This window comes from Macaca nemestrina, chromosome 2 (assembly GCF_043159975.1).
Source record: "Macaca nemestrina isolate mMacNem1 chromosome 2, mMacNem.hap1, whole genome shotgun sequence".
Taxonomy (NCBI): domain Eukaryota; kingdom Metazoa; phylum Chordata; class Mammalia; order Primates; family Cercopithecidae; genus Macaca; species Macaca nemestrina.
In genome coordinates this window covers 128958446-128972213 of record NC_092126.1, presented here as the reverse complement: position 1 = coordinate 128972213, position 13768 = coordinate 128958446, and the positions used below count along the sequence as shown (strand labels likewise).

At 40.6% G+C, this 13768-nt stretch overlaps 1 protein-coding gene across 25 annotated transcripts in view; it reads left to right on the top strand.

The window, feature by feature from the left end:
* The window catches only part of LOC105483536 (membrane associated guanylate kinase, WW and PDZ domain containing 1), a 677852-nt gene that overhangs the window by 596415 nt on the left and 67669 nt on the right, over positions 1-13768 (top strand). For all 25 annotated transcript variants that reach the window (XM_011744480.2, XM_011744510.2, XM_071092043.1 and 22 more), the window contains 2 exons: positions 2329-2511; positions 3071-3691. In XM_011744480.2, coding sequence (XP_011742782.2) covers positions 2329-2511; positions 3071-3691 — 804 coding nt within the window. The remainder of the gene's footprint in view (positions 1-2328; positions 2512-3070; positions 3692-13768) is intronic.

The window sequence follows — 13768 nt, the reverse complement described above, 5'->3', positions numbered from 1 at the left end:
TTCACTCACTCAACAAACATTTTTGGAGCACGTAAAATGTACCAGACAATATTCTAGATACTGGATATAAATACAAAAATCCTCATAGAGCTAACATTCTAGTGGTTTTATGTACCTGCGTATCAATGCCCCTCATGCATGGGAGTGGGGGATAGTAAGAAAACCAAAACTGTAAGAAAGATGTATATTCTGTTGGAAGGTGGTAAATGCTAAGGACAAAACTAAAGCAGGGAAAAGGGATTGGGAATGTATGTTGGAGGTGCTGCAGTTTTTAGCAAGGTGGTTAGGGAAGGTCTTGCTGCGAAAGTAATGGCTGTTGATGATGTCTCTGCGTAACTGAAATGTGTTTCCCTTCAGGGCGCCTGGAATGCCCTAGCAGCACCTGCTGCAAGAGTGTAGGCCACTCACCCTCCTCCCCCTAAAGTAAACTTTGGGGTTATCTTACCTCACCTCGATTTCCATCTGATAATTATCTTGGCAGCTGTCTCCCCAAAGCTCTTAGTACAAGTGACACCACCCTCCCGATGCCTTAGCGGATGACTTTGCCTGGCGAATCCTTCTAAGTCCTGCCTTTCTTTAGCCACTGTGACAGGGCTGTAGTTTGTCAGGCTTCCAATAAGCTTTAGGACTGTGCTAGAGAGCAGGTTAGCGAAAGGACCTCCGATTGCCGGCCATTTAAAAGAGCCTTCTTTGCAGGAGCCAGAAACTTTTAAAATATGCAATTAAAAATTGTATGCATGCCCAGAGACCTTTTAAGCCCTTTTAGATATAACTAACCAAAAATAACTTCTTTCCTAGGTGCCAGGCTCCTAGTGAAGGGGTGTAGGGAACTAATTTCTCCCTCTTTCTCTCTCTCTTTTTGTTTTGGATAACATTTTTAATAGAAAAGAAACAGGGCAGATGGAGAAGCTATGTGTGGCAAGAACAGGGTATAAGAAGTAAGTACAGTTAGAAGAGATGAAAGAAGCTGCTCATGAAATTAGGTCTACTAGTTGGGATAATCAGAGAAGTTCCAATAAGTTTCTCGATTACAGAGAAGTGCCTAGTAAAACCCAAAAGAAAACGTTTGGTTTATGTTCAAAATGTTATTTGTGAATGTATCAAGAAAACGTAATAAAACCTTAGGTAGCATGTTTGGGAGTAATTTAGCTATATCTCTATCTGTACATTTATTTTATTTTTATTTTTATTATTTTTTTGAGACAGAGTTTCACTCTTGTTGCCCAGGCTGGAGTGCAATGGCATGATCTCAGCTCACTGCAACCTCTACCTCCTGGGTTCAAGTGATTCTCCTGCCTCAGCCTCCCAAGTAGCTGGCATTACAGGCATCCGCCACCTCATCTGGCTAATATAGATATATATTTTTTCTTTTTCTTTTTCTTTTTTTTTAAAGTAGAAACAGGATTTCACCATGTTGGCCAGCTGGGTCTCGAACTCCTGACCTCAGTGGTCCACCTGACTCAGCCTCCCAAAGTACTAGGATTACAGGCATGAGCAACCACGCCCAGCCTAACTTATTTTAAATAAGACAGCTGAATTCGGAGCTGTATGGCTACTGTTAGTAACTACTTAGTTTAGGGATTTTTTTTTTTTGGTGGGGTTTCTTTGTTTTTTGGTTTGTGTTTTTTAAACAAATATCCTAAACTTGTTTTAAACAGTAAATCTTAGCCGTAGACATGTGTTGGCTATTTCATAAATTTAATAAAAGGTGCAAATAAATAGGAAAAATAGTTGAATTTGGAGTTCAATTCAAAGTGAATTGACCCTTAATTTTGAAAATAGTCATTCTACATTTTTGTCAAATTATTATTTGTGACTCTAATATGTTTTCTGGTATTATCTGTGCATTTTCAGCCTGGATTTTCTGTTTGATTAAAACTAAAGTTTTTGTTCAGTTGATTTTTCGAGTGGAAGCCAGGCCCAAAGCAGCACATCAGAAGCCATATAGCAAAATAAAATTAAAACAAAAGACATAAAACAGACCAGTTCCATTTGCTGTGAAGGGGTTTGTAGCAGCTCAGTTCCTGTCAAACTGCATGAATGGAAACCAAGAAGTATGTCACCTGACAGGGACTAGTTTCATCCCTCTCTTGTAGCTGCTTTTGGACCCTGGAGTTGACATACTCTGTGCTTTACCTCCTTCCATCAACACTGGGGGCTAGGAACATCCTTATTCCTCAGATTAAGAGAGGACTTTCTTAAGATGCTATGTGCCCAAAGGCTCTAGGGCATAAGCTTGAAGAATTATCTATATGTTGTCTCAAATCTTGTTAAATTCTCCTTTTCACCAATGGTGACATTCCTTATGCTTTTCTTCTTTTAATCCAGGCAAACCCTTTTTTACACGAAATCCTTCTGAGTTGAAAGGCAAGTTCATTCACACAAAGCTGCGGAAAAGCAGTCGTGGCTTTGGCTTCACGGTGGTTGGAGGGGATGAACCTGATGAGTTTCTGCAGATCAAGAGTTTGGTCCTAGATGGTCCTGCTGCATTGGACGGCAAGATGGAAACAGGTAGCGTCCACATGGCCTTAGTGTGTTCTGTGTGGTGAGACTCCAACCCAGAACATAAAGATGTGCAATCATGACATTGTTTGGTTTGAGCAAGACCAGACAGCGTCATGATTGCACATGTTTATACCTTTAAACACCTTGAGAATGAGCCCGGTCTCCACATTATATAAATTCATCCCTTGGGGCAGATTGAAACCTGTGAAGTCATTTTAACTTTGGGAAACTGTGTGACTACAGTAAAGCAATAAGTTACTAAAAATGTAGATCCCCATTTAAATAAATGAATTCTAAACTTGGATTTCTGCAGTGAGATTTTTTTTTAGGAGAAAGCTCCAATGTTCTTTCAGGGATTATTATATTCTCATTAGCAGGGAAGATACTAGGTGCTGAAAGAACACTTTATTAGCTGTTAAAGTCAGTAATAGAAGCAGTTTATGCCCTATAGTATCACACCCATGTGCAGTTTCAGTTCAGTTTCATATTAGTGGAATATATTATAATACTGATGGCAATTTTATGGGTGCTGTTTTCTTAACCCCCACACTCTTGCCTTCTACAGGGGATGTGATTGTCAGTGTGAATGACACCTGTGTTTTGGGACACACACATGCTCAAGTTGTGAAGATCTTCCAGTCCATCCCCATTGGTGCCAGCGTGGACCTTGAACTCTGCCGAGGTTATCCATTGCCTTTTGATCCAGATGACCCCAATACAAGTTTAGTGACCTCGGTAGCTATTTTGGATAAAGAACCAATTATTGTGAATGGGCAAGAGACCTATGATTCACCAGCTAGCCACAGTAGTAAAACAGGCAAAGTCAATGGCATGAAGGATGCCCGGCCAAGCAGCCCAGCGGACGTGACTTCAAATAGTTCGCATGGTTATCCTAATGACACTGTTTCTTTGGCTTCCTCCATAGCCACTCAGCCAGAACTCATAACTGTTCATATTGTCAAAGGGCCAATGGGCTTTGGTTTTACTATCGCAGACAGTCCTGGTGGGGGTGGCCAAAGAGTGAAACAGATTGTTGACAGCCCAAGGTGCCGAGGCCTGAAAGAAGGGGATCTCATAGTGGAAGTTAATAAGAAGAACGTGCAGGCCCTAACTCACAACCAAGTGGTGGATATGCTGGTTGAGTGTCCTAAGGGAAGTGAGGTCACATTGTTGGTGCAACGAGGAGGTAAGTAGGTTTGTTTTGTTCTTTGAATTTTTTTTTTTAGTCCCAAATTCATTGCTTAACTTACTCATCTTCAGATGACCACTGGGGGCTTTTTAAATGTGTATTCCTTTAAGTTCGTTTTTATTTAAATGCTTCAAAATGCCTACTGATTTCTCCAAATACTAACCTCTTTCGCATAAAAATTATGGTTTATACATTATGGCAGACATATGCAGTTAGAGTGGTACTTTAAAACAGAAATCAGATTATGCCTTTTTAAAACGTTAAGATTTAAAAAACCTAACTTGGGTGTGGTGGTACCTACCTGTAGTCCTGGCTGCTTGAGAGGCTGAGATGGGAAGATCACTTGAGCCCAGGCATGTGAGTCCACACTGGGCAACGTAGTAAGACCCCATTCTCTAAAAAGTGCTTTTTAAATAAAAAATAGTAATAATAGCCTGTATCCTTTAAGCCTCCTGAACTAGGCCTGCATAGCCTGCAAAATGTGGCTGTGATCACTCCTCGAAACTTGTCTCATGTTCCTCTCCTCCATCTGATGGTGCTTTATCCACACTGGCTGCTTATATGGAACTCCTTTAATGCTTCAAGCCTTTTCTTGCCTCAGGCCCTTTGTACTTACTGTCCCCTCTACCTGGAATGGTCCTTTCCCGGCTCTTCCCAGCTGGCTCAGTCTCATTTAGGTCTCCTTCTGAGAGAGGGCTTCTCCCATCACTTTTTCTAAAGTAGCTCCCAACACTTCCATATAATCTTGATCACATTTCTTCGTAACCTTGATCATCATCACCTTTTTAGCACAAGGCATTATTTCATGCTTTTATTTATTTTTTAGTGTTTGTCTTTCATGAGAATATAAATTTCCATAAAGCTAGGGCCCGTGTATGCATGTGGACAGCTGTTGTCCCCAGCATTTAACACAACACCTGACTCCTTTTAGGTATTTATGAATGAATAGGTATTAAGTGAATAGGTGTGTGATTATTTCTATTTGGCAGAAACAAGAGGTCTGCTAATCATATTAAACACTTCCCTCAACATGCTCACATTTTAATGAAGTAGTTGAGGATCTCAGAGATCTGGGTTATTCTAAATCTTGAGGCATTAAACTTCCTCCTTTCTCCTTGAGTCCACATCCCACCCTCTGCTTCACCAGAAAACACAGGACCTCACACTGAGCAATATTTTCCACCATATTGAAATGCCTTGCTCTTGGAATACGTACATATATGTGATTAGTCGTGACTGATAGTTTCACACAGTGGGCCTGAGAATAGCTGTTTCCCTGATCCTTGTCACCATGATTTGTTTCATGAACAACATATTCAGGCCTTTTGAAAAGAGATCAAGAACCATACTTTTATTTCCTTTTGGTTTGTTGCAACTGAGGAGTTCATTTGTGTCACAGCAGCCCGATTCTCATGTTTTCGTGAATCTGTGTGTTCTGCGATCAGAATGGCTGGGGTCATTTGAAGGAAACCCAAAATACAGAGCACCTATCTACGTGAATTGAAATGCTCAATGAGCCTGGCTTAGGCAGTTACAAAAGGCACTGTGCAAATTTTATTTTTCTAAATGTCGTTTCCACTAACTAATTTTCAAGTCTCTTCTTGTACCTAGATCACTTGACTGCCCAGAGAACTGGTTTTAAACAGTAGCCAAGATGTATGTAGTGGGAAATGACTTGGGTATAAGAACGATTATGACAATAATGATGATGGTGATGGTGAAACCTGGCACTTATAGAAGAATCAGTGATAGACAAAGCACTTTCATACCTGCACCTACCTCTCCTCTGATATTTGTCACTTTGCTGTGAAGTAGGAAGGTGCCACCCCACAGTAGTTCTGAGCTGTTCACCCTGGCTCTGTGGTTTCCAGTCCAATGTTCTGTCCCACTTAACTGAGTGACACTGATTTTTGTATAGTTGCTTAATACTGTGACTGACAACCTGGAAACTTTCAAATGGTTCTTGGTACATCAGGTGCACCTCTGTTTCAGCCACTGCTCATTTGACAGACACAAACCACCTTGTTCTCCAAACTCATCTATCTGCTTTCTCATTTCTGTTATTGATGTGTTAAGTTTATTATCTCTTTAGATTCACTTCTAAGGACACCAAACATAAAGTTTCATTATAGCCAACTAACTTACACACTTAATGAACCATATTGTAATGAATTTGCCTAAGCCAGCAAACAACTGATTATAGAAACATACTCCTTGATTTTATTTTTTATTTTATTTTTTTTGAGGCAGGGTCTCACTTTGTCACCCAGGCTGGAGTGCAGTGGTGCCATCTCAGCTCACTGCAGTCTCAACCTCCTAGGTTAAAGTGATCTTCCTGCCTCAGCCCCCCAAGTAGCTGAGACTATAGGTGCATGCCACCACTCCCGGCTGATTTTTGTATTTTCAGTAGAAACTATTTCTCCATGTTACCCGTGCTGGTCTTGAACTCCTGTGCTCAAGAGATCCACCTGCCTCGGCCTCCCGAAGTGCTAGAATTACAGGCATAAGCTGCCATGCCTGACTATACTCCTTGATTTTAAATATGTTTGCATTCTCTCTTCTTAATTCCCAATGCCATCTTCTTATTAATGCTGTTACATTTTATAACATTTATATGAAAAATCCAGAATATATCACCATATTCATCAACATCTACATAGTTTATTTCAGAACATGAGTAATTTAAAATCACTGTGACATCAGCAGTCTTTAAAATACACCATATGTCTTGTGTTTGATTTATGTATAGGATAGAAAGTTTGTACATCTGCACTTGGCAGGCTAGCGCCAGATACTATTAATCTTTCTGGAAGGCATATAAATATATTTGTTTCTGCCATACATTAGTTGCTTGAATCAGAGCTGACGTTTAATCATCTCTTCTATATAGCGGGGGTGTAATGAGGAGGCTTGATGAAGGTACAAGACAACAGCTAGGTTGAATGAGAACGTAAATGACCACCTCACCGATTCTTTCTAATGAATCTGATTTATTTTGTAACTGCTAGTAAGATGACTGATAAACTCATCTACACTGTTCCACGAGTCTCAGGCATTCCTGTCATGAGGTTGTAGCTTTCTGTGCTTTAAAGAACGGGCCATTTTTACTTTGGGACAGAACTGGCTTTTATGTTTGTAGCATCCATTTTAATTCCTAATCTCTAGAGCTTGTTTTTGACATTTGTTCTTGTCAAGATCTAATACATTTCATTTTTAGTGTTTTTAGTCCATCCCCCTTCCCTCATCTGGAAATCGAGCTGAAAGTTGAAATATCATTTGTAAATGTCCAGGGTCAGTTTCCTCAGTCAGGCTTAGAGCTGCTGTGCAGTGTTCATCTATACTCCCAAGTAGCCAGGACCAGTCCTGATTTGCTTACAAGTCTCCTCTTCGTCAACATCTCCCTGCTTGCCAGTCGATCACTCAGGTTTTTAAAGGGCAGCTCCTTTCTGTGTCTGGTTCCCCTCTTCCAATTGTGTGTCCTTACTCCTCCCCCTCTGCTGTGCAGTCAGGAAAGTGCTTTTTATCCTTTTATTTTGCACACAGCATCTGCATTCAGAAATTCTGTCACCTGACACCAGTGTGCATGTAGAGGCTTCTTTGAAGTGTTTGGAAAATCAAGTTAGTTTGTGGATTTTTATTTTTAATTTGTAAAAGCTATCGAACTTGTCCCATAAAGATTTTTTACTTTTTTAAAAGAAGGCTCGTGTAGATAGCATAACTACCTGTGCCCCTCTGTGTCAAATATTTTGGATATTCAGCAAATTCACACCTATCAGTAGGTGTGACACTCTTTAAGACGTAATTTCATGCTGAGTCACAACACTGTGTTTCAAGAAAAGATTTGGCAACACTGTATGCGAGTGAAGATCCTATGTTTTACTTTTGAAAGAAGGCATGTATTAAAAAGAAAACTGAACCCGGGATGCCAGGAGCTGACCTTGAGTACAAACTCTGCCCGTAAGCTGCTGTATAAGCTGCTGTATAAGCTGCTGTATGTGCTTGAGAAGGGTACTACTTCTACCCTGACACTTATTTTTTTAATCTAAAAGATGAATGTTTTGAGCTAGAGAATCTTTCAGGCACTCCTTTCTGGCTCAAATTTTATGCATGGGATGACCTTATTGCTCTATAGAGGAGAGACCACAGGACTCTGGAGCCAGAGGATGCAAGTTTAAATCCTGCTCCTGCGTTACTTGCATTGTGACTTTAGGCAAGTCACTTGGCTTCTCTGAGCTTAGACTTCTGAAAAAAATGGGCATGATGTACGTAGATTAAATAAATAAGGTAGCATTTGTGCCAGTTCCTGACATAGTAGTCATCACATGATAAAGCAATAGTAGCAATTGGGTGGGGAAGGATTGTTTGTATTTTATTATTTATAAAAAGTTCTAGCTGGGCCATACAGATTGTATGATACTCAGGCATCTTTTTTTTTTTTTTTTTAAAGAAGTTCTACTGGTAGGTTTTTTTTTCTTCTTCATCTTCTCTTGATACAGGGTCCTGCTCTTTTGCCCAGGCTGGAGTGCATGATCATGGCCCATCACAACCTCAAACTCCTGGGCTCAAGTGATCCTCCTGCCTTAGCCTCCTGAATAGCTAGGACTACAGGCATGCGCCATCATGTGTGACTAATCTCTTTTAAAAAATTGTTTTGTAGAGACAGGGTCTCACTGTGTTGCTCAGGTACCACTGGTGATTCTGATGTACAACCAGAGTTGCAAAAAATGTTAGGCTTCTGCCTCCATGGTCCCTTCTAGTTTTGATTCTTTGACCTATAAGTTGGATGAAAATAAGTTTATAAAGCTTATTTAATATTTTCATTTCTGAGTAATGTTCATCTTTTTAAGGCTGTTTTGTAAGTGACAGATTTCTCAGTCTTTCCTAAGGTCCATTTCAGCTCCCACATTCTACATTTTTATACTTCCAAGGAGAATAGAAGGGGGACTTGGCTGTTGGAGATGCTCGTTTAGAGTGCCATCTCCCACTGGCTTTTGCTGATCACAACAGTAATGGAAGTGATATTTTCCTTTCTAGTTTGCACAAACCATATATACTGAATACTTTGGTCAGGACACTGAGTAATTTCAGGGTCTGTATTTTTTTTTTTTTTTTTTTAGTAGAGACGGGGTTTCACTGTGTTAGCCAGGATGGTCTCGATCTCCTGACCTTGTGATCCGCCCACCTCGGCCTACCAAAGTGCTGGGATTACAGGCGTGAGCCACCGCGCCCGGCCTCAGCGTCTGATTATAAATTCATGGAATGTTAAAATTCCTAGAGGGCAGTAGTGTGTCTGACTCTTACTCTTGTGTCCCTGGCACTTCCTGGGGAACCTGGCAAGCGATAAGGTCTCAGTAAATCATAGCTGAATAAATTAAACTTGATCCACCAGTCACAATAGAAGATTAATCCTCTAGCTTTATAAGCACACTTCATAACTCTAGAAAAATGATAATGAGTTAAAAGGCAAAACTTAGATAAGAAAATGGTGGTGGTGATGATAATGATAATGTTACTATTGTCATTTCCTGAGTACTTACTATGTTCCAGCTATGTTACCATGATACATGCAGTACACATACATACATTCATGCGCACACAGATGCCCAAGAAGGTAAATAAAACCTTTCAAGACTTCATTGTTGCTACCACATTGAAACTGCCACCAATTTGCAATGTGATAATGGGTTGGATCCTTGTGAAATGAAGACAGTGATTGTTAACTTCTATGCTAGGACAAAATACAAGAAGGAATTGTTTTTGTTTTAGTTGCTGAAACCCTACAGCGTAATTTGGTATGAATTAGTATAAAGCAAAGGAGAAAAATTCTGTTTTAGTTGGGAAAACCTGCATAAAATTTGTAATGAAAACAGTAAATGCTTCTACAATGTGCCAGGCATGCTTCTAGACATTTTACATATCATAATTCATAAGAGTCCTCTGAAGTAAATACAATCTTAGCTCCATTTTAGAGAAGAGGAAGCTGAGGCCCAGGGAGTTTCTGTGGTTTACCCAAATTAGCTGGTTAGTGGCAAAGCTAGGATTGGAACCTAGAAATTCTGGCTCCAGACAGTGCTTAACCACTCTGCCCAACAGCCTCCTGCCTTACAGGCAAGAAATTGCTCCAGTACCATAATTGTTGAGGACTGTATCTTATGCATAAAGAAATGAGTAAAGCCTGAAGTCTATGGGCAAAGTGATGCTTCTTAATTCTCATCAGAATTTACTGATGATATTTAGTTCATTAAATCGTCATCGATCCAAACAGAGAAAGCAGTATCTAATCTCGTTACCTAAGTGCATCATTAGCATTAGCTCTTCTCTGTGTGTGTGTGTGTGTGTGTGCATGCACACATGTGTGTTTCTGAAATGATACAAAACCATCATAATTAGAACCACAGTGAGCCATGCACAGAGAGTTAAACCCAGGTGATCAGGCACTTCTCCTCTTTGCCCTCTGGTGTTGGACCAGAGAATGAATTGTGCATTGTACTGCTTAAGTGCTTGACTGCCACAATGTCTCAGATTGAGCCGTAGGGCCCCAGAAAGGGGAATTCAGGTTGTGTATAGAGTGATATCTTAATAATGTTGGAACCCTATATGTTCCCATCAGCAAATACCCTTTATGTTCCCATCAGCCAGTTCTCCCTTCTCAGTGTACTCAGACTTGGTTTACATCTCACCCCTTCCCTGGCCTCTACCACCCATTGTAGGGCACCTGGCCTTGCAGTGACCTGGCAACAGGTCTCAGTGCTTCCTCCAGTCTGCCCTCCGGCTACAGTGCTTTAAAGTACATCAGATCAAGGCAGTCCTCATGTCAGAATAGCTTCCCATCATTAAGCGTGAACTCCAAAGTCCTGTGTCAGGGCCCTAGCACTTACATCTCCCTCTGTCTGTATTTTTTTCTCCCAGGTAGCCACAGGACCTCCTCACTCACATCCTTCAGGCCTTGGCTCAGAGGTTATTTCATCCGCTTTCATCTGAGAAGTCTGTTCTGACCATTCTTTGTAAATCAAGCAGCATCTCCCATGATCGCTGTCTGCTCTCGTGATCTTTCTTAGGCACTATACCTACCTGTGATCCCCCTGAGAGAAGGAACTTCGTTGCAATCACTACATTATCCCTGCTACCTAAAACGGTGCCTAGCCCATTATAGGTATTCAGAAAATCGTCTGCATTGAATGAAAAGATGAGTTAATGCAGGACCCTTGGTTTTCGTAAGTGCTAATCCTGAGAGGACTTTCTGAGGTGTGAGCATTATAATAGCTGAGGAAATGGGCAGCGGGAGACTGACCACCCCCGAGTCACACAGCTAAAAGGTGACAGATCCTGGCTCTGAACCCAGGTCTGTTTGCTTGCAATAGCTGTGTGCTCAGTTCACAGGCTGCCCTGAACTACTAGTAGATGCATTGTTCATTGTGTCCGTAGGCCAAGATATGGGAGCTTCATGTCAGGGAATCATGTTGGTTCCAAAGCCTGTTCTCCAGCATCTTGTAACGTAGCCACTATCTCATGATTAAAATTACGTAAGATTTAAATTTCAGTTTCTCAGTCCATCTGGCCACACTTCAGGAGCTCGGTAGCCACATGTGGCGAGTGGCTACAGTATTGGACAGTGTACATAGAGAACATTTCCACTGTCGCTGGAAGTGCTGTTACACAGCACAGTTCTAGAGATTTTAATTATTTCACCCTCAGAAGTGAGAGGCCGAGATCCTTTATTTTACCCTTTCTTTTGTTTTTATACATTTGAATAGAAGAAAAATATGGAATTGAAGGCACCTTCATGGTTAATGGATTTCTTTTTATGCAGAGAGTAATAAACATAGGTCCTGTTTATTACATCATTTCCATGTTTAGTCACTGCTCTGAGTTCTTTATATGTGTTAACTGGATGTTAGGGGATGCAAGGAATTGACACTCAGAGGATTTAAGACTTGTAAAGTATAAGTGCTTGGGGGCAATCTCGACTTTCTCTATCCTGGCATGGTGTCATTAAGTTTATAAGCGGATTACAGGACCTCCACCTGGCCGGGAAGCATCTCAGCTTTTATACTAGACTGATGTTATGTAAGGAGCTTAAATTAAATGATTTCATTAAAGTAGCTTTAATCCAAAAAATGGAAGAAACTTCAAAACACAAGAAAAACACAACTAAAATTTTTATATATCAAATATGTATAATCTGCCATATGAGTTATCAGCAAGTTACAGTTTGTCAGAAGTCTATTTCAAAGAGGAGACTTTGAAGTCTCCTTGGTGTGTTTATCTGATTCATTGATTAAGTATCTCAAACTAATTGACCTCACTCACCACTTATCTATGGCACTTGTATTTTCTAATAATTTTATAAGTTGAGTCCTCTTGTCACATCCAACGTGCTGCCTAACATCTTCTAGCTGTTAAAAGTTGTTCAAGTTAAAATTAGCAAATTTCCTAGCACTTCCACCATGCTAAACAGGATGGCATTCCAATTTGGTATTAAAGGAGCCTTCTGGCCTTTATTCATAATGCAGTTTTAAGTTGCTATTTTGATTTATTGCCATGGTTTAAAGTTATCAGGGATTTTATTTGAGAATTCTTTGTAGACTGATAGGTCACATTTATATTTGAGATGACTTACAGCAAGAGATGAGATAAATATAAAAATGTTTCTATTTTGATTCTGTCTTTCATTACATAATGCATAAAAATTATTCCTCACTTTCACATCTTAAGGAACTCTGGTTTCTTTATGGTTTTTTGATCTCATGGTTTTTAAACTTAAGCAAGCTTTGGTAAATTTAACATTTGTATGCAACTCAGACTTTACTGGATGATTTGAGTTTTATTTCTGTTATATTCATAATGCAAAGTGGTTGGCACACCTAAAACTTTTAACTTTTGTTCTACAAGACAATGTCTCATTCTCCTTGAAGGTAAACTTAATGCACTGAGTTACTTACTTACATGCATTATTTATTACAAATGTGTTCATGTGTGATTTATAATTCTCATTAAGGTGTGGTGGCATCCCTTCCCCTTTCTGGAAGAGTGGTAGAATTTCATTCCCTTGGCTGGCAGGCTGTAGAATTATTGTGCTGTGCTTTTATTTAAGTGCGGAATTTGAATATAAAGAAGTTCCTTTTTTGTCTCTTTTTGGGGGACAAAGTCATTAACATCACATGCCTGTCATCGTCTAGGCACTGGGAATAGAGCAACATCACCTGCAAATGAAACAAACAGGCTCCTGATTTCATGAGGCTTTTATTCTAGGGGAAGCGGGGGGAAGCACAAAAATAAACAAATGAACAAAATCAGGTCAGCTAAAGAAAAGTGCTGTGAAGCAAATCAGAGCAGGTAAAGTGAACAGGTGTGGCAGGCCTGGCGGTGAGGGGGCTCTTCTAGATTAGAGGTGAAACTTGAGTGACCACAGAGAAGGGAACGGTATTCCAGCAGGAAGGGACAGTTAGTGCAAAGGCCCCAAGAAAGAATTGGAACAGAGTCCTGTGTGCCTGGAGAAAGGGGAGCAGGGAATGGGATGGCCGAAGTCAGAGACTGGAGGCCAGACCTGCAGTTCGAATTCCATTTGCAGTGGGAGGTCCAGATTCACACGGTGAAGGGACAGGCTCTCAGTAACATGTTCAGATAGTCCCTGTGGCATATATGTGAAGAATGTATTTTAGGGGAGCAGGAGTGGAAGGGGAGACCTGTGAGGGCTTTTGCAGTAGTTCAAGCAAGAGTGTTAGCAGCTTGGACTATAGGGCAGACAGAGGATCATGGCAGTGGGGGACTTGGGACACCTAAAGAATAGTCAGCAGGACTCCATAGGTTGACTGTAGAATGGGGGGACATACTTTTTCCATAAAGAGCCAAAGGGTAGACATGTTAGGCTTTGTGGGCCCTACAGTCTCTGTCCCCACTACTCTACTCTGCCCTTGGAGTGGGTGATATGTAAAGGAATGGGTTGGTTGTGTTCCAAGAAAACCGTATGTGCCCCATGGGCCATATTTGCTGACCACAACTGAAGGAAAGGAAAAGGGAGGGAGCCAAAATGACCCCAGAATTTTTGACCTGGGAGGAATCTTGGTTGAGATA